Genomic DNA, 21,312 nt, shown 5'->3' with positions numbered 1-21,312 from the left:
AAAGTGACTCCTGTCCAGGGGCGGACTGACCATTTGGAAACTCGGGCACTGCCCGAGAGCCCGGGGTCAGTAGGCAGCCCCATAAGATGCCCCTGGTACCTTTTTTATAGGCTTTTTTGAGTTTGGGCAAGTACACAGGGGCCCCATGATCCCCTATTGCCCGGGGGCCCCATGAGTTGTCAGTCCCCCCTGCTCCTGTCACAGAGGGTCTTCCACTATCTATGTTGGGTTTATTTATTGTAGGTTATGGAGATTGTAACTTGAGGAGCTGACACTCATAAAAGGTAAATGGAAACAGAGTTGGGAATTATGGCTGAGAGACCTTGTGGATGGAACATTCAAGATGAGCCAAGTCAAGAAGAAGCTAGGGGCTGATATAGCCCAGCAGGGTCCACCTATATCTTAAATGACACTTTTGGGTGGGTTGACCTTTAACCTCTTTCTGCCCATTGCCAAGGTTTCTGTGCTGGGAGTACGGCACAGTGATCGAACTTTCATAGACAGCTCCCAGTCCCTAGTTTGATTGGGAGAGAGCAGGACCGACTCCTGATCAAGTGACCAATGTGACGGCCAATCACATTTTTGAAGGGACCCCTAGCCTGCGCATGAAAGGGTTAAATAATGTTGTCTTTTTGTAATAGCTTGGATTGAGCAACTTATAAGTAAAATATATTTTCTAGTTAGACCAGTGCTATGACCAGGGGACTGCTTTTTTGTGTAGGACAAGGGCTTTGTTGCATCTCCTCATCTGCATAGCCCTGTGGATTTTTAAAGTTTAAAGTGGAACTTCGCTCTCTCAATCAGGGGCGGACTGACAACTCATGGGGCCCCCGGGCAATAGGGGATCATGCGGCCCCTATGTCCTTGTCCAAACTCAAAAAAGCCTATAAAAAAGGTACCAGGGGCATCTCATGGGGCCCCTTACTGCCCCCGGGCCCTCGGGCAGTGCCCGAGTTTCCAAATGGTCAGTCCGCCCCTGCTCTCAATCCACATGGATTCTTTTAAATCCTTATGCTGCTACCATTAGTAAATAGATAGGAAATTATATCATATTTACTTGTTTTCAACTTTTTTTTAATACTACATTTCTTTAGTTATTTCCTGGTTTCCATGTCTAGTCAAATGATGTCATACATCCCAGGAGTCTTCGGGAGGGGAGGGTTCTCAGCTCAGTCAATGACTGAGCTGGGGGCAGATGGATTCCAGGAAGTATATGCTACGTTAATCATCTGCCCTTACTCAAAATGGCCACTGCAAGAAATACTAAGGGGAGTTTTTCAAAATGAATTCACAGCAAAATAAAGCATGGAGACATGGATGGATGGAGGAGTTTGCTTTGAATATTAACAATGAATTAAACAGCATTTTTGGTTTGCGGTGCTCAGATGAAGTGCAGTTCCATTTTAAGGGCTTATTCACACCATAAGGTGCATACGAGTGCAAATGCATTTTTGCTTGTTTCTGCATGTAGCGGTTTAGGGCGACCCACTAATATCCATAGGCTGCCCTAAGCACGTGGAACACACAAAAAGCTGCCAGTAAATCGCATCGCACATAGACGCATTGTGCTGCAGTTCAATGGGTTTTGGTGATTGCTAGATGCATGGAGGTTCCATTAAGAATTAATGGCACCTGGTATGAACAAGACCTAAAGAAACAGATTAACGCAGCTCTGTATTTATTAATACATCTGTAAATTACCTTTTTTTTTTTAACCGCAAGCACTGTATATACTGTCCATCATTTTGATTTGGTATCAACCTCTTGCAATCCCCTGTGCAGCAGAGCTCAGAGTGAGGGAAGGAGAAGAAGCTCAAGGAGCCAATCAATTGTGCTGAAGAGCAGTGGACTTGCTGGTAGAAGGAAAGAGCAGAGAGATGAGCTCTTGAGTCTGCTGCTTCTCCTCTCACTGTCCTGTCACAGGGTGGGGGAGGGACAAAACCTGTAAGGGTTATTGAGCAGATAGAAATCAGGTCATTGTCCCTGCTAGAGATGGTTGTATTTTGTGGCTGAGCTGTGTACATCTCAGGACTGGATGGACATAAATTCAAATCCTTTTGCAGGCAAAACATCTTGCGTATGCCATTCAGCTTTGCATTTAGATGTGTGCTTAGAGTTTAGCCTCTATCCTATGGATTATACACTAGGGGGCGCCAGACAAGGAAGGACATGCGGCATTAGTCGCCCCCTAGTGGTTCCTTCACGAGTATACAGAGAGTCTGCATAGCTGGGGGGCCCAGAAGCTTGGCTGGAAAACCATCATTGGCCTGACAAGGGTGTGCTATCCAATCAGCTTCAACATTTGACAACAGTGTTATGAAAATCAGATGCATCCCCATGTCTGCCAACGATGGTTAGTAAGGTGATGTCACTGTCCTGCTGGATATTTATTAAACATCCTTTATACACAAATATTAGACATGAAAAGTCAAATTATTGTGCAATAGGGAAAATAAAAACACATCAATTTTCAATTCACATGAAGATGTCATTTAGCAGGCAAAGCAAGTGGTGAGGCAGCTAGTAAATGAAATGGAGAATTAGCTGTCAATATGGCGGCTGGTTGTGGGGAGACTCTTCAAAAAGTCAGTCTACATCCATATCAAGTCAGGAGTTCTCCGGTGGTGGGACGATGGTCTCCAGAGGCAGGGCCTGGACTAGGAAAGGATGGCACTTCAGATTTATCCCGAAGACCCCTTGGAGGTCAGGTAGATTGTTCGGTGAGGGAGGGGAGAAGGAGAAATCCCTCAGGAGGTGGGAGAGGAAATAAAATATCTCCATACGAGCCAATGACTCGCCGATACAGAGCCGGGCACCCACACTGAATGAAAGGAGAGAGCGCGAGGTGGGGTTGCCTTCTGCTTGGGACAGGAATCGCTCTGGAATAAAAAAAAAATAACAAAATATCAGAATAACAGAGTCCAAGAGCAGAAAAAAAAAAAAAAAAACACAGAGTCAGCAGAACTGCTTGTTCTGTAAAGTGTGGTCATCCTCCTTAAAGAGACCCTGTCACCAGGCTCAGTTTGATCAAATCTGACCTCAAAAGAGTGTAAATCAATTGGAAGTGAAGTTATTGCTATCTGATCGTATATATTAAGGCATGTATGGCCAGGATTCGGGGGGGGGGGGGATTTCCTCAGAATTCCTGTCGAAAAAGTTCATCAAAGCAGGTTTTTTTTAGCAGGCTATACACCTTAAAAAGTCATAGTTCACCTTTTCCTAAAAACTGTCTATGCAGATAAGAGGTGCCTGTAGATAAATAAAACCTGTGCAGCTTTGACTTGAATATTACCTTTCCTATGGGTGTAGGCCATTTATATACCTCATGAAGTCTGGCTGAAAAACTCCCAGAGATGGCATCATCCCATCTTGCCTTGTGGCTAGGATGTTGAAAATTAAGTTTTCAGCCCCTCAGTACCCACACCGCCATCTTCAAATGAGATCTGGCACTTGTACAGACATGCCACGGCATAGACCCATGGTGTGTCAGCGCATGCACCAGATTCCCTTGTGGGAGATTTTGCAAAGAGCCTGCTGGGATGTGTGGTGGATGGCCTTATGCATCATTCTTGGCTAGCTAAGGATAAAGGAAGTAAAAACATTAAAATATATATATATATTTATATATATATATATATATATATATATATATATATATATATTTTTTTTTTAATGGTTGAACTGGATGGACTTTTGTCTTTTTTCAGCCAGACTAACTATGTATGTACAACTGCAATGGTGTAAGAGGGAGGAGAGAGGAGAAAGTAGGTTATTGAAATGGGTCCTCTGAATCTAATTGCTTTATAGATTATTCTTACAATAAGTGCAATTAGGTATACATACCAGGACAGAACTGTTCAGGATTCTCCCAGATGGTCTGATCATGATGAGCAGCAAAGATATTTGGAATGACTGTAGTCCCTTTGGGAACAGTATAGCCTGCGACACTGAACAGAATGAGATGAGTGTTAAAGGGCTAATTCACCAAAAAAGATCTAGATATGGAATATGTGAGAGGCTAAAAGTGAGTGTATAAAGAAAACAGTTTTCTATTTTTGGATAGAGAAGGGAAGAGTTAAACCCCTGCTATGTTATATTTTGAGCTCTGTCCTTTCAGGGAGATTTCCCTTCACTTCCTGTCCTGGAAATGCAATAAGAAATTAGAGGAAATCTCCTAAATTGAGAGAGGAATTTCCTTCTTAGGTGTCCCCATTGGAAAAATTTCCCTTCCATCATGTTGTGGGGACAACTAAACAAATTTGGGTTTCTTCTCACCTTATGTCTTGCTGACAATGGTCATCGGTACAAATAAAGAGGGGTGAATATTCCTAATGGTCCCACAGACAGCAATAAAAAAAAAATTGACACAGGGTCTATCCATGCCTTATTCCAACCAAAAATGTTTTGCTTAGAGATACACTTGTAGATCTTTTTATAAAACATTAATTGGACGAATGTCACCAGCATTTGTGCATGCTGCACAAATTTTGGCTGTAACTTTTCTAATAGAATAATCCCTATGATGGTTAGTCCCATCTAGTGGGCAAAATGCAGAATATATATTTTTTTATTGAGGTATTTGCATGGATGGAGTTGACAATCTTAGGAATTATTCTATTAGAGAGATCACAGCCAAAATTTGTGCAGCTTGTACAAATATTTGTGACATTTGTCCCCATAAAGTTATGAACCTTTCACAACATTTCCTGTAAATGTTCCCCGCTTCCTCCCTTCCTATTGGTAAGTGAGGCTGCTCAACAAGTAAAAAGGGACCGGCAGGAAGAGATAGGATGTTGGAAGGGTCCAAGCCAGGGGCGGACTAATCATTTGGAAACTCGGGCACTGCCCGAGGGCCCGGGGTCAGTAGGGGGGCCCCATGAGATGCCCCTGGTACCTTTTTCATAGGCTTTTTTGAGTTTGGACAAGGACACAGGGGCCCCATGATCCTCTATTGCCCGGGGGCCCCATGAGTTGTCAGTCCACCCCTGGTCCAAGCTGAACTTTTTTCTGAAAAAGTTGAGATTTTGAGTTCGTAGCGTTTATGCAGCATTCAATCTGTTTAATTTGTAGCCAAAACTTTACTCCTGCCAAGTAATATTTCTGCCTTGTGTGCCACTGGGCAAAATTCCCCTAACTCAACAGAAAGAGGAAATCTCCCAAAGTGAGGGAATTTCCCTCGAAGACAGTTATCCCTGGAACAGGTATCTCCATTTGAAAATTTCCCCTTACCCCCTGTTCTGAACTCTCTCAGTGATAATGGTTACCAGTACAAATAGAATGATTACATAGGGACAGGGCACATGGATCAGAGCACAAGCAGGGAAGTGGCTGTGATAAGTCCTCTTCTGGCACGCTTCCTGTCCAGTTCAGGTCCATTCACACGGGTGGGGGGCCGCAGGGAACAGTACTGCACAGCTAGCACAATCATAGCCGCTTGCCTGAGTAGCTCTGCATGTGTTAGCAGAGGGGATGCAATCTACCTGTCAGCTTCCTGTTACTGACTGGTAGATTGTGGCAGAACCCCTGGCCCTGGGGACCTCTCACAGGATCCCGGTTGAGAAACCCTGTTCTACTGGTTCAGCCATCTTGAATACGACAGCCACACTGAACACATGCTCACTCAACAACTGACTAGTACACTGACTAGTACAGTGAAGTCATCATTCTTCATGCATGTGCATTCCAGTCCACTCTATTTGCCTACCAGGTTACATCGATGACACACAAACCGTTCGATATATATATGTCATGATGTCCCCAAAATATTCTGATATATCCACCAAAATGTAGTATTTGGAAGTCACCTTGATATGGCTGAATAAATGGCCAAAAGACAGTTATAGCACTGATATAAAAAGTTGGCCAAGGAGAATCCCAGTAATATGCCGATGTGTTTTCAACCAACTTATATGCAAATCTCAACTTCTCATAAAAAAAGTTCAGCTTAGCCCCTCCCTTCCTCCCACATCATCTTATTGGCCCCTTTATTTGTTGGGCAGTCTCTCTGACCAATTAGGAAGGCTAGGTTGGAAGCTGCGAACAAGTCCATGCTTGACATTTACATGAAATGTTGTGATTGGTCCATAACTTTAAGGGGTCTAGTTATAAAACATTTGTTGGACGAATTCTACACACATTCAAGGCAGATAGCTTGAGTTTTTTTTTTTTTACAAAATCAAGTCGAACTTTTTGAGGTAGCCCAGTTTGAATGGAAAGTAGCCAGCCTGGCAGGACATTACTGTAATTTCTAACCTGGTGTCCCTGGTGGCAGAATGTGGAATTGCAAGGGGAACTGCTGGCCGCATTCTGAGCATCTCCAAGATGGTGGCACAGAGATACGGTAACCTGTTACGCTCTGAGTATGTGGGATATCGATCTGGCCCCACTGCTTCAATGATCTCTTTGTGGATTTTCTCCTGGGTCTAAAAGTCAAGAGAGGTCAATGAGCATAATGTCTAATCAATTCATCCTTCTACCTTGTCACCTGACTTCACAAAAGCAAGGTTCTTCTGTCATACAGAATAAAGTAAACCACTGCAATATATGGCCACTAGATGGATCTGGCAATCTTAGTAAAGCGTTTAAGTAAATATTTATTTCCTAGGATCAGCAGTGTCATCTGGTGGTCACAGTGCAGTATTTTCCCGATTCACTCTGTGAAGACCATTCGACCTGGAGAGAAAATAGCCTAACAACATTTGATTTTGCCCCCATTCCTGCAGAACAAAAGTACATGTAGTTTCACAGGGTGAATATCTCTGAAATTTTTATAAATACACCCCATAGCAAACAGGCTATAGCTCAGAATTGTTTAAAAGTGCGCTTGTCCTTTAAAGCTTAACTCCAGGCAGATATAAAAGACATTAAGCAATACAGATATTTATTCATTAATACATCATTAAATAGGTTTCTTAAAAGAAGTGTAAGTACTGAGATTTTACTCAGTATACGCCTCTTGTACTCCCTGTACAGAACAAAGAGAAACAGCACAAGCCAATTAGTAGTGCTGCAGTGCTCATGTGCCAACAAGGAACATGCTGATAGGAGGAGAGAGCAGAGTGACACAGATGAGCTCATCAGTCTGCTTTTTTTCCTCAGTGCACTCCCAGGTTGGGGGAGGGACTAGACCTGTATTGCTGAACTGCATCAGAGAACAAACAAGGCAGGTCTATGCAGTTTAACATAGCTGATTTAATATGTGCACAAAAATACAAACTTTTTTTACTTGAATTGTATCTGATTATTTAGCGGTTTGCCTGGAGTTCCCGACCGTGCTATAGCCAAAAGACAGCTACAGCGCGGTTGGTTAGTCCTGGGAGGGCATCCATGGATGTCCTCCCGGAACCACACCCCTGCACGCCCCCTTGAAACACGCACTGTGTGCAAGCTGTGATCGCTGTGTCCTTTGGACACAACTGATCACATGCCCAGGTAAAGGGCCAATCACTTTTACCATGTGATCAGCTGTGTCCAATCACAGTTGATCACAGTAAATAGGAAATACTGGTTATCGGCAGTCCTCTCCTCGCGCTAACAGTGAGCGAATGAGGAGAGAAGAACAGGTAAGCTGCGTTCTTCAGAGGGGACATCTACACTGATCATTAGTGCCCTGATTATCAGTGTAGCCCCATCAGTGTGGCTAATAGCGTCCATCAGTGCTTTGTATCAGTGCCCATCAGTGCTGGCTGTCAGTACAGATCAGTGCTGGCCATCAGTACCTCTATCAGTGCCTCTCAGTGCAACCTTAACAGCGCACATCAGTGAATATGAAAAAACACAAAATTTACAAAAACTTTATAACAAAAACTAAGAAAAACTTTGTTTTTTGAAAATGTTTGGTCTTTTTACGTTTGTTTAGCAAAAAATAAACACTGCACTGATGACCAAATACCACCAAAAGAAAGCTCTATTTGTCTAAAAAAAATGATAAAAATGTAGTTTGGATAGTATTGCAAGGCAGCGTACTTCAAAGTGCAACAGTGCTGAAAGCTAGAAATTGGCTTGGGCAAGAAAGGGATAAAAGTGCCCAGTAGGCAAGTGGTTAAAGAAAGAGGAACGCATGAAACATCAGCAAACCTGTAAAAGGACTTCTAGATAAAACTCTGCAGGTGAACGTTCTCATTTGTGAGGGGAATGTGGGAAAATGGGGGACCTGACCATGATTTAGGGCCATTCTCCTCATCTTACATGGATTGTATTTTGTCTGGGGTCACACCTTAGGGTAATGGAGAAGGAAGGCCATGGTCCAGGTTAAGGTGGAAGCTGTGGTTTCTGTCCCTCCAATGAGTAGATCTACCGCAGCCATGTGAATGTGTTCTTCTGTCAGCTGGGAGGAATCACTGCCGTCCGCCTTGCACTTCTGTTTTAGAAAGCGGATCATTTCATCCAAGATGTCCTCCTGAGACTCTTCGGTGGGGGGATCAGACTGATGGGGAGACAGATGGGTTACCATATTATTGGGTTACTATATTGGAGATTTTTTTTACATACATGGTTGTTAAAGTTGAATAAAGACATCAGTCCATCCAATTCAACCTGTGAGAATGTGTGTAAGTATTATGTCCCTATGATTTCCCACATCCCTGTATATTGTGTTCAATAAGATGACCATCTAAGAATATTTTGAAATTAGCAACATTACCTGCTGAAACCACCGATTGTGGAAGGGAGTTCCACATCCTGCCAGTTCGAACAGTAAAAACACCCCTTACACAGCATAAGGTTGAACCTTTTCTCATCCAACTTCATTGAGTGCCATGTCTTCATGAGTGACCTGAGACTGAATAGTTTCCTCCCAATGCTGGAACCATTAGGATATTTGAATATTCACCAGCATTATCCTCTCTTAAGCGGCTAATGCTTGTAGTCATTCTTCACAACCGAGATCCTCCCACGCCTTCATTAGCTTCGTTGCTATTCTCTGGACTCTTTCCAGTTCTAGTAAATCCTTCCTGAGGACTGGTGACCAGAACTGGATGGCATACATGAAGAGGAAATCTTTGAGCATGACCCATTATCCTCACACACCTTATGCTTATCCATCTGACGGCTCACAAAGTGGTCTCTCTTCTCTACGGCATTTAAGAGACAGTTTAGGGATCCATTTCGGAGTTTCTGATAAGGGGAGAAGATATGAATACATTGAGTAAACATTAGTTACACTTCACAAAGCTTTTTCCCATGTCACCCTGAATGAACAGAAAGTGAAATACAGAGCATTCACAAAATATTCAGACCCCCTTCACATTTCTCAATTTTGTTATGTTACACACGGATACCACAGTTGTTTGAATTCATTTTTTTTCTCAATCTACACTCAGTACCCTATAATGACAAAGTAAAAACAGAATTTTAGAAAGGTTTGCAAATTTATGAAAAAATTAAAAACTGAAATATCAAATTGGCATAAGTATTCAGACCCTTTGCAACAACACTTAAAATTTAGCTCAGGTGCCTCCTATTTCTCTTGATCATTGCTGAGATGTTTATACACCTTGATTGGAGTCCACCTCTGGTAAATTAAATTGATTGGACAAGATCTGAAAGGCCTCACAGCTGACAATGCATACTGTATCAGAACAAAAGCCATGAGTTCAAAAGTAAATGCCTGCAGAGCTCGGAGACAGGATTATTGAAAAACACACATCTGGGGAAGGCTACAAAAAGTTCCTCCTGCACTGAAGGTTCTGAAGAGCACAATGGCCTTTATCATTCTCAAGTGGAAGAGGTTTGGCACAACCAGGACTCTTCCAAGAGCTGGTCGCCCGGATATACTGAGCAGGCAGGGGAGGAGGGCCTAAGTATAAGACGGGACCAAGAACCCAATGGTCACTCTGACTGAGCTCCAGAGATCTTGTGTGGAGATGGGACAAAATTCCAGAAGGACAACCATCACTGCAGCCCTCTACTGGTCTGGGCTTTACGGCAAAGTGGGTAGATGGAAGCCTCTCCTTAGTGCAAGCACATGAAAGCCCGCTTGGAGTTTGCAAACAAATCACCTGAAGGACTCTCATACTGTGAGGAACAAGATTCTCTGGTCTGATGAAACCAAGATTGAACTGTTTGGCCTTGATTCTAAACGTTATGGCTGGTGGAAACCAGGCACCGCTCATCACTTGCCCAATACCTCCCAACATTGAAGCATGGTGGTGGCAGCATCATACTGTGGGGTTGTGTTTCAGCAGCAGGGACTGGAGACTGGTCAGGATTGAGGGAAAGCTGAATACAGCAAAACACAGATATCCTCAATGAAAACCTGTTCCACAGCGCTCATCACCTTCCAACCTGACAACAATCCCAAGCACACAGCCAAGACAAAACAGGGGGGGCTTAGGGGCAACTCTGAATGTCTCAGAGTGGCCTACAGGAGCCCTGACTTGCAACCTATTGAACATCTCTAAAGAGAACTGAAAATGGCTGTTCACCAATGGTCTCCATCCAACCTGATTGAGCTTGAGAGGATTTTGAGGTGCATTGGGAAATAGAGTGGTGCAGAGTAAAATGTAATGGGGATGCAAAGGGTGCAGAATGGGGGGGTCATTGGAGAGGCAGGAGGCACATACTGAGGTGTAATGAGGGATGCAGGGGGTAAGAATGAGGTGCAAAGGGGATACAAAGGGTGCAGATTGCAGGGTAATGGGGCGGCAGTGATGCAGAGTGTGGAGTGATGCAGAATTTGGGATAACGGGGGGAAGCAGGATGTGAAGTAACGGGGAATGCAGTGGGTGCAGACTTAGATGGAATGAGGGGTGCAAAATATAAGGTAATGAGGAAACAGGGGGTGCAAACTGAGGTGTAATGAGGGATGCAGAGTGCAGGTTAATGGGGGATGCAAGGGTGTGGAGTAATAGGGGATATAGAATGTGGAGTAATAGGGGAAGTAAGGGGTGCAGAATGAGGTGTAATGAAGAGTGCAGGGGGTGCAGATTGCAAGGTAATGGGGAATGCAGGGGGTGAAGAATGTTGGGTAAAGAGTGAGGGGTATTGGGCATATAAGAGGTACAGTGTAATTGGGATACAGAATAGGCGATAATGGGGGATGCAAGGAGTGCAGAGTTTGGAGTTGGGGGGAGGGGTACAGTGTGAGGTGTAATGAGGGTACAGATTGAGTAGTGGGAGATGCAAATGGTGCAGAGCATTGGTTAATGGAGAATGCAGGTGGTGTAAAGTAAGATAGGGTGTAAGAGGGAATGCAGGGGATGCAGAGTGTGGGTTAGTGAATAGGACCACTGATAGGGGGTCCTGTCAGGTACGCTGTATGGGGCCCTAGGATGGTCCTACATACAGTAGCTTCCTTCTCTCTGTGGGGTTGATTTACTAAAGACAAATAGCCTGTGCACTCTGCAAGAGCAGTTACTCCAGAGCTTAGTAAATGAGCAGAAGCTTCCACCATCCAATCGCATGCAAGCAAAAATGCTGTTTTTTTATTTTCCTTGCATGTGATTGGTTATTCTTTGCAAAGTGAAGCTTTACCTCATTTACTAAGCTCAGGTGCAGCTGCACTTTGCAAAGTGCACAGTCTGTTTCCCTTTAGTAAATCAACCCCTGTGTATCTCTGTGTCTCTCTGCAGAAGGAGCGACAGACTCATAAAATACCCATTATTTATGTCTAATGTATACAGATGTGTACATCTCTCACCCTGAGAATTGGGATAAAGTCCAAAGCGTTGACAGCTGGAGCCTCAAATAGTTTCACAATATTAGTAATACATTCATGGATTTCCTGAAATGTGGGGTCTGAGAGCTCATACTGAAAGATGAATAAGACACAAGGGATGAAAACAAGAAATGAATACTCATACTAGCATTGTATTGTCTTTCTAGAAAAACAACTTTTTCTATTACCAAACATGCGTATTATGGGATTCACAAGCTTGTAAGACACAGAAACACATAGAAGTTTGAAATTATGGATCTCTCCTATTATGGGCTTATTAATAATAAGATATATTCTTATATTTAGGATTTTTAGAATATTCTTTATTGTTGCCTACAGTATATACAGATTATTTAGAGAGAAGGTCTCCTATAATGTCTTTTCAAAAGCAAAATGGTAACAGAATAATCTGCAGCTAAAAAGAGGTTGAACATTCTTATAGAATTAGTGTCCTTTGTTTTTTATTACAGTGTTCTGTCCCCAGGGGACAAAGTACATGTAGTATGATCTACCACCTTCCTACATGCTGGGAAAGGCTAACTACGTGATTGGACAGGACACCCCCCATCCTCCCCTCTTGGCTTTCCAACAACGCATCCAGCAAGGAGATTGCTGCATTGATAGCTGGCTCTTCTCTCCAGGTCCAAGCACTTGCCCGAGACATGCCCTGGAGAAGGCTTTGCCATCTCACTGTATTCCTCTTGCAGGCATTTGTCTGGGGAAAGTGCATGAAGGCAGAGACAATACCAGCTATCAATGCACCGATCTCCTTTCCAGATGCGTTGTCGGGTGACCATGGTGGCCAAGAAGGGGAGAGGGGGATTATCACGCCCTGACTGATCAAATAGCTAGCTTTCCACAGCCTGAAGGAAGATGGGACAAAGTACTACATATACTGTTTATTGAGGACGATCACAGTAATAAGAAGAAAAAAAAAAAAGAAAGAAATGAGACTTGTTCTATTGCTCCATCACTGAATTTTAGCCCACCCTTCTCCCCTGTGAAGGGCAGCAGTTCACAAATCAGCAGATATGAATCTTACACTTATACCAAACGTCAGTGCTGCAATCAGTCTACACGTGCGCAAAGAGAACTCTTCAGCTATGTTCACTGGATCCCCACGTCGCTGGAGGAAATCCTGGAGACAAAGAACAGTGACAGTCAGCTGATATCCTACCTCATCACTCAAACCTATTACTCAATATCATCTTCATACTGCTCTATCACTTCTTTATAGCACCAGAACTTAAAGTATAAGTGATATTATTCTTATAGGTGAAGCCTGGTGGACCAAGTCAGCCTTGGCTTCTGATAAAACAAAATGACGTACTCCAACAGGGAGATCTCCTACCATATTCTGTTGGCTTTTTCTGTCCAGCTGGGAGTTCCTGCCCAGATTTGTGTGTTCCAGCCACTGGAGGACCTGGAACCTTAGGCCTGTAGGGCAAAGAGAACCATATGGCCCTTTTATGGTAAATTATTTTTTAAAGTGTAACTACAGGTGCAACTCTTGAAAAGTGTGCCATGGTGCCTCATTGATGGTGGTCATGGTGAAAAGTGAGTGTTCTTAAAAGGAAATGGTATTGTGACGCATGTTTTTACATGCTGCAGTATGAGCTTCCTTCTCCTTCCTTTTATTTCTTGGTATTTGATCACATAACATCTCAGAGGTACAACTGTACATTGGTGATGAAAGACTTCCTTGCCAGATGATCTGAAGTTTGAACAGGGAGTAGATAGCTATATGTAGCACCCTCCTAGTTAGTGTATGTAAATTGTGTTTAGCTTCTCTGTAGTAAGTGGAGCAGGGGTTGATTGCTCTGGCCGGTTCTGTGTCCCATAGGCTGTTGATCTGATTACTTCTACCTGTATTCTAGAGGACTCTAGAATTATAGTGGGAGGACGCATAGGGGAAGCAGCCTGAATATTTATGGAGATCCAGCCAATCCCTGGGGAGGTGTGCCCAGTAGGTGACTAGGGAGCCCATAAATAATCTGAAACCTGGGGTGGAGGGAGGAGGTTCCTGACAGAGAAGACCACTGTCTAGGGGTTCTTCCCCCAAGGGCAGACTGATGGAAGCACTGTTAAGGAGTCCAAGCTGGAGCTTCAGCTGGGGGTTTCACAAAGTCTGTGTCTGGAGAGCTCATTGGAACCAGGAGGAAGTCAGGGGAAGAGTGTCCAGCTGTCCTATGTTGATGTTAGTTTGTATCGTTCTCACTGAAGAGTGCCCAGTGGATATCGGAAGGAGACAACTGACGATCTTGAGGCATTGTGAGTAAAACTATTTAAATGTGGGACCTTAGTGACCACGTGAAGTTTTCAGTTATTTGGAAGAAGTCATAGTCGCCTCTTAGCAATAGAGAGTCAAGCCGGACCTTTTTGTGCAGCTCATTGTAAAAGAAAGAGTCCTCAAAGAATTATTTTCAGCAGTTTTGGGTTATACATGCTCTCTTCACCCCATCCAAGTTCACCTTCACAGTAAAGCATCAAAAAGACACCATAGACTGTTCTATTTAAACCAGTGGGAATAGACAAAATGCTGTGCACCTGTCTGTGTGTACACTAATTGTTGGGGAGAGAATCCTTGCACCAGCAGCTCCTCCTGCGATGCGCTACATATATAATGCTCAGCATGTGTTACTGGCTGCAGGTCCCACTCTGATCAACATCTGAATGACGTATCTCCATGCAGGGCCACTAGTCTTAAGAGTAATGGCCCAGGGATCAAATGCCTCTGTGTCCCTCAGCCCATTTCTCCCCTTGAAACTTCCAGCTCCTCTTTTTTTTTTTTTTTTTAAATTACTATTGTCTGCGACCCCATTAGAGACATTTTTCCTTAATACTGTCCCGTACTTGAAATGGGAGTGTAGTTCTCACTGGGACAAGAAAGCAAGAAATGAATGGAGCTTTTCCAGATAGCTAAAATAAACTTCATTGTTCCAGCACATTTTAAGTAGGGGGCAAAATGCGTCAGAGGGGGTGGTGGTGGTGTGGACTGTGGAGTGTCCTCTGATGTGCTGGCACAATAAAGTTGAAGCCAGCAAAAATGTTCCCAACTGGAACACAAATGGCAATAAAAATGTGACATAACCTCTTTCTTGATTTCCATTTTTTTTTTTGGTTGGGCTTTGGTTAAAAGTGACCAAAATGGAAAATTGTTACCCCTTATCTGCACAGAAAGCATCACTCCAAGGAGGTTCAACTTCACAGTGCCGGAACTGGCAAGATACCTGGATGGTGGAAGGTTTCATCTGAAGTTTTAGATATTTGCAAACTTACTTAAAGAACAGTTCTAACATGCCCCCATAAACCATCACCTGACACAGCTTCCCAGCGTCCTCCTCCAGCAGGGTGTCCAGACCCTGGCGCACTCTTTTCTGTAAGGCCTGGTGGGTAAGACGTCTCTGTACCTTCCAGGTGGCGGTGTAGTCTCCCAGCGACAAATCCTTCCCGCCGTAAGAGATTAGGTCACCTGAATCACAGACAGAACACATTACATTGTATGGGTGGTGGCAGCAGCAACCAGGAGCTCGTCTACTTCCAGTATGTGCACTGTACAATGGGGATTTTTAGTCTACTTGTAGAATGAGCCATATTCTAGCTAATCATTTGGCGCTCACCAACCCTGCAACGACAACACCTTTACACTCGCAGACACACACTTTCATATTCATCCCATTCAATGAATAAACACAGTTTTGCTAGTGAAAAAATAAACTCTTGTGATGTATTGCACATTGGTTGGTGGCAACTCTGGGAGACCAGAATCTCTTCTCCCTACAGGTTTATACCAATACACCTCACTGATCATGATATTATCTCTCGCAAACCAGCAATAAATCAGATTTCGAATGGCTCATACCAAGGAGCAAAGGGAATGGATTCAAGTCCATTACATAGTTAGTCTGGCTGAAAAAAGACAAAATTCAATCCCGTTCAACCATAGAAAAAAAGAATAAAAAAAATGGTGTTTAAAACCAACTCATGATTTTGTCCATGGAGGGCAAAGAAATAGATTCACTTTATATGACCTTACATTCTATCTTCAACTACCCTGTGCAGTGAGAGGAAGCAATGAGTAAGGCAAGTGATCACTCTCTCTTTCTCCACACCTATGGGAAAGTGCTGGGTGGGTGTACGGCCAACCACCAGCACCATCATGTGGCAGTAAGTTACATGTCACCCTATATCCGGAATCATTGGGTATTTCTCATCACACTTGGGTACTGATTGGAGCAGGGGGACTAATGAAAAGGTAAGTAATGATACGTGTTTCAGGGGATAGGGGAAGTTATGTGAACCTGCTAGTTTTCCAGCATGAACTATCTGTGACTCATTTGCTGTCTTGGTGACATACCTGGAAGTGAAGGAAAATACCCTCAAATAGACCAAAGGGGATACATAGAGCAATACAAATCTAAGAGCGGTTCTAACCCTTCCTCACTCAACAATAAAAAAGAAAGATGGTAATTTTCACAACAATGTGGTGTAAACTGGAAACCACCTTTCACTGTAACAAAAAGTGTTGACTGGGGATACATGGATAAAGGTGTGTAAATCTTTGTCTGGGTGCACATGGTCCTAAAATTCCATATTCTAGAGCAGCCTTTATTTTTTTAACACAGAAGAACCCTTGTAATAACTTTCAGGTCTTAGGGAACCACTGCGAAGATTAGATTTACCGCTCAGGAGACATTAGCGTGAAGATCAAGTTGTAGATCTAAGAATAAATAAAAGAATAATAAATGTGGTGTATTTGGTTTATTTGACATTCAAGGCTTCCCTATATGGCTGTATCATTTTCAGTAAAAATGAAATTAAAATAATAATAATAATAATTTTGTAGTGCTTTCTAACATTCAATGAGATCAGTGAAGAGTCTTAGTAGACTCATGGCCAGTGGGAAGAAAGCTCCTTACTTGGCTGGCCAGTGGGAAGAAAGCTCCTTACTTGGCTGGCCAGTGGGAAGAAAGCGCCTTACATGGCTGGCCAGTGGAAAGAAAGCGCCTTACATGGCTGGCCAGTGGGAAGAAAGCGCCTTACATGGCTGGCCAGTGGGAAGAAAGCGCCTTACATGGCTGGCCAGTGGGAAGAAAGCGCCTTACATGGCTGGCCAGTGGGAAGAAAGCGCCTTACATGGCTGGCCAGTGGGAAGAAAGCGCCTTACATGGCTGGCCAGTGGGAAGAATGCTCCTTTGGATGGTGGAACCTTAAGATTCCATGGAAACATGGATGAGATAAGCTGTTCTAGTGGAATTTTGTAATTTGTTTATCGAACAACCTCTCTACTAGCATATACAGTATGTACCAAATACTTAGCTGTGCAGAAATATAGACAAAAAACCTCAGTGAGCAAACCCTGAAATTAACCACCAACACCAAGGCATCTTTAGAATGGAAAACTGTGGAGCTGATGAGGTACAGAGGTCAATCGGGTATAGACCCGATTCCCCAGATCACCAGGATACCATATCTGCTTTGCTGGAGAGATCTTTTAATACAGGAACCATTTTGGCCAAACTATTTTAGTTTAGATAACAGATGCATGACTATAAAATGAATGTACCTACCAACATAACTCTTAGGTCGGCCAGCAAAATCAGCCCAGTTTTTGATGAGAGCTTCGCGGATCAACCCTGCACTGTTCAACACAACAATATCTATTTTGAGGAAAGAACAAAAAACAGTCACCAAGCTGCAAAGGGTGCATTCCAGGTTATGTAGGGTATATTATCTGGAACAATTCAAATGGGTTTCTCATCTTCAGAATAAATTTATTGGCTCACACAATTGTTCTAGCTACATACAGCCTTAGACATTACACAAGAGGCCCTTTCCTGTACATTATCTGCTTATTTAAATGCTCAGATTTTTTTTCAGTTCATTTATGTAATTGGATGGATTCATTATACTCATGATAATGTACTGCACACACATTACTTAAAGCGTATCCAAACCCAAAAACATTTATTATACAACAATCCTTATGTTTGATGGCTGTACGTTCTTTTTTCAAATTTATTTTCAACTAGTAATCCTGCAAATAACACTGTTTTTATGTGAATGTATCTGCAGTCACACAGCCGTCAAGAATAATCCCTGTAATGTTTCTAATATGCTTATTTTCCATGTTTGTCAGCTTCATCTAGTGGTCATAATCTGGTATTTTCCTGGATGAGGTATTTCAGGAAAATATTGCACTATGACCACTGGATGGAACTGATGATCACAGAATGTAAACATATTAGACACTATGGGGAATATTTATGACAAATGTGTAAATGCTGATACAATCAATCAGCAATTGTTTTTTGTTTGTTTATAAATATACCCCCTACCTTTCCTGGGTAGCTACACTATTATCTATAAAAACAGTCATGGTTGCTACCCAGACTAAACTTCAAACATGTCTTCCTCTCTCCATCTCCATTTAATGTGGGGTGATGGGATTTGTAGTTGCATGAGAAAAATAATGTTTTTGCAACTAGCTCATCTCACAGGAAGGGACAAGGACATTTCTGGCAAGATCAACAGGTATTTTCTGTACTTGCTGTAAATTGTCTTAGCCTGAAAAAAAATGTAGACTAACTCAACTAGTGCATGTACTGTAAAACTGGTAAGCTGCAATATATTACATTTTTGTTTTTGTGTTTAGTTATGGTTTAGGGCTGTTTACACAGAAGCAGACAGTTGCTGGAGCTGTCTGTTCCTGGCTGCGGTAGAGGGCAGAGTAGTATGCGGTTCAGTGCTTCACACACAGCTCCTTTTTTGTATTCTTTACAAACTTTATTTCAACTGTACAAAACGTTGTATGCCACTGTAAAGCAGCGCGATGAACTGTGCTGCTGTACAGTACCATGCGATTCTGTTGGAATACAGTTTTCAAGCATTTTGTGCATAAAATACATCAGTATTCAGTAGAGATATGTGTGTGTTAATTTCATGAACTAACACAAACACTTAAAACTGAGGGAAATTCCACATTATTATTATACAGTATTTATAAAACGCTAATAGTTCGCTCAGCGCTGTACATTACAATGGGAGACAGAACAATAACAATACAGTGCAAAACATGAGGGGATCGAGGGCCCTGCTCTTTCAAGCTTACAATCTAGGAGGGAGGGGATAGTAGCACAGGAGGAGATAGCTGTGGGGGATGGAGTGGTAGGAAGAGTGGAGGAGGTCGGCAAGTTAGCAGGGGGTGGGGTAGGCTTCCCTGAAGAAATGGGTTTTCAGGGTGCGCCTAAAGGAGAGGAGAGTAGAACAGGATGCATTTTTCCTGCACAGAACTGCACTGGAAAGCAGTAAAACGCATCAAAAAATGCACCAAAAATGCACATGTCCCTATTTAAATTAAAGAAGAGAGGGGAAAAAATTAACTGGCACGCATCAAAAAATGCACCAAAACGTGCGTGCCGGAAGGCATCTGGACTTTGTTTTCTATAGTGTGAACTGACCCTTATTGTTCTTATTGCACAAATGTTTAATCTATATTCACAAAAAGCTACTTTCTGTATAACAAGTGAGTCATTTGCAAAGAGAAGCCAGATTACATGCAGCCTGTTCATTCGGTGTTTGGCTTACACTTTACAGTAGTGTGTGGAGTAAATCATTTTTTGTCTTTTCTAAACTCATTGAATGATCTTCAAATTAAAAATTCAGTTGCAAACAGGTTGTAATTGAGATGTTTTGCAATCTTTACAAACTCTCGCACTTACCTTTTCCCCAGAAGCTCAGTCGGAAAATGGGGCCATATTTCTGGGAAAGTTGCAGGAAGTGGCGAGGTAGATCCGAGCGTCCTAGATCAAACATATTACCCAGGAAGGGTAGAGAAGGGAGACGTGGGGGGTACTTTCTGCCAGTCTGGGGGGATCCTGGGACCCTCCATGGTGAACATCCGAAGTACAGACAGACCAGGAGGAGGAGAGGAGGCAGCAGCAGCAGAAGGACCATAATGACAGAGACACTGGGGACTGATGGAGTATTTGTAGAGTAGGGACGGGTATAACCTTGGGAAGACTGAGAACTGCAGAAACAGAAGGGAGGAGCTGTGATGACGGACAGATGAGTGCTCATGGAACACAGAGGACCTGAATGCTGCTATGGATTACCAGTAAATGATTCACCTGGTAATACTCTTTCTATGTTTCCAGAGACTCGCCCACCAACAGGTCACCTAGTTTATACCACCAGCAAATATAAAATACAACCCAACAACAGAGGAGAGACGGGGAGGCTAAAGGAAGACATTACAGTCTATAAACAGAAGACTCTGGGAAGCAGTGGGTTGTCCTAGGATCAACTGACATGCAGCTTGTTTATTCTGAGCTCATCAGAATCATCACCTTTATCAGCTGTTATCCCGTGTTGGCCCACACACCCTTTCCAATGTTATAGGATGAGGTGACATGCAGTTAGCATCTTCTGGTTTCATCAGTACCATCACTTTTATCAGTTTCCACCGTGGGTTGGGTTATAGTTGGCCTACACATCCTTTCCTATCTAAGATCAGATGACCTGCAGCTTGTTTATTGTAAGCTCATCAGAATCATCGCCGTTATCAGCTTCTACCCTGGGTTGGATTTTAGTTGGCCCACACATCCTTTCCATTGCTCTAGGATAAAGTGGAAAGCAGTTTCTTTGTTCTGAGCTCTTACCTTTATCAGCTGTTACCCTGGGTTGGGTTATAGTTGGCCCACACAGACTTTCCACTGTTCTAGGATGAGGTGGCATGCAGCCGATTTATTCTGGGTTCATCAGGATCTTCACATTTATCAGCTGCTACCCTGGGTTGGGTTATAATTTGCCCACACGTTATTTTTGCTGTTCTAGGATCAAGTGACATGCAACTTGTTTGTTTTTTTGCTCTACAGGATCATCACCTTTAACAGATTCCACTCTGGGTAGGGTTATAGTTGGCCCACACACCCTTTTTATGGTTCTGAAATGCGGTTACTTGTTCTGAGTTCTTTAGTGTCAACATTTTTGTCAGCTTTACCCTGGGCTGGATTTTTGTTGGCCCATACCACACACCCTTTCCACTCCTCTAGGATCAGGTGATATGCAACCTGTTTATTTTGGGTTCATTAGAATCATTACTAGAGATGAGCGAATCGAAGTATCCGAAGTGGAATTCGAGTCGAATATTGGAAAAATTTCGATTCGTGCCGAATCCGAAAAATAGCCTAATTCCGACGCGCGAATCAAAATTTTTCAGAAAATGGCGGCTGACATGTGCGGCGACGGAGCGGGGATGTCTGGGAAGGCGCGCAGACAAGGCGCGCTGACCCATAATGCATTCCTCAACTACATGTGATCGCATCAGCCAATCAGCAGCCAGCCAGCCAGCACTGTGTAATGGTCGAGCTATAAATAGCGGCCATTTTGGAATTCTTCATTTGCCTGCAGTTATTGAACAGAGGCAGACCGCTCTGTACTAGGGACAGGGACAGAGTTAGGGCCACAGAAACGATAATTGGGGACAGAGAAAAGTTACTTAGGGACAGAGAACCATTACTCAGGGACACAGACTTGTTAATGAGGGCCACAGAATCGTTATTTAGGGACAAAGAAACGCTAGTTAGGGCCACAGAATTCATAATCAGGGACAGACAGAATTGTTACTCAGTGCCAGAGAATTGTTACTTAGGGCC

General features: G+C 43.1%; 1 protein-coding gene across 1 annotated transcript; it reads right to left on the bottom strand.

Moving 5' to 3' along the window:
- Positions 1-1,661: 1,661 nt before the first annotated feature.
- On the bottom strand, positions 1,662-19,612 carry CYP21A2 (cytochrome P450 family 21 subfamily A member 2). The gene is made up of 10 exons (XM_089693389.1): positions 19,378-19,612; positions 17,227-17,316; positions 14,974-15,128; positions 12,699-12,794; positions 11,639-11,749; positions 9,028-9,114; positions 8,216-8,425; positions 6,253-6,422; positions 3,844-3,947; positions 1,662-2,879 (listed from the first exon to the last, which is right to left on the bottom strand). Exons 1-10 carry the CDS (start codon positions 19,610-19,612, stop codon positions 2,608-2,610), a joined length of 1,530 nt encoding a protein of 509 aa, XP_089549515.1. The 3' UTR covers positions 1,662-2,607.
- Between the last annotated feature and the right edge of the window lie 1,700 nt (positions 19,613-21,312).

Source organism: Staurois parvus, unplaced genomic scaffold (genome assembly GCF_062004578.1).
Source record: "Staurois parvus isolate SC_StPar_1 unplaced genomic scaffold, SC_StPar_1.0 ptg000631l, whole genome shotgun sequence".
In the NCBI taxonomy this organism is placed as follows: Eukaryota; Metazoa; Chordata; class Amphibia; order Anura; family Ranidae; genus Staurois; species Staurois parvus.
This window is presented reverse-complemented; position numbering and strand designations above follow the sequence as displayed.

Coding starts and splice junctions, on each gene's coding strand:
- CYP21A2 (XM_089693389.1), bottom strand. CDS start 19,612: ATGGTCCTTCTGCTGCTGCTGCCTCCTCTCCTCCTCCTGGTCTGTCTG. Junction 8,426..9,027: donor GTCAGATGGATAAGCATAAG/GTGTGTGAGGAT, acceptor TCTCCCCATCAG/TCTGATCCCCCCACCGAAGA. Junction 6,423..8,215: donor TCCTTCTCCATTACCCTAAG/GTGTGACCCCAG, acceptor CTTGACTTTTAG/ACCCAGGAGAAAATCCACAA.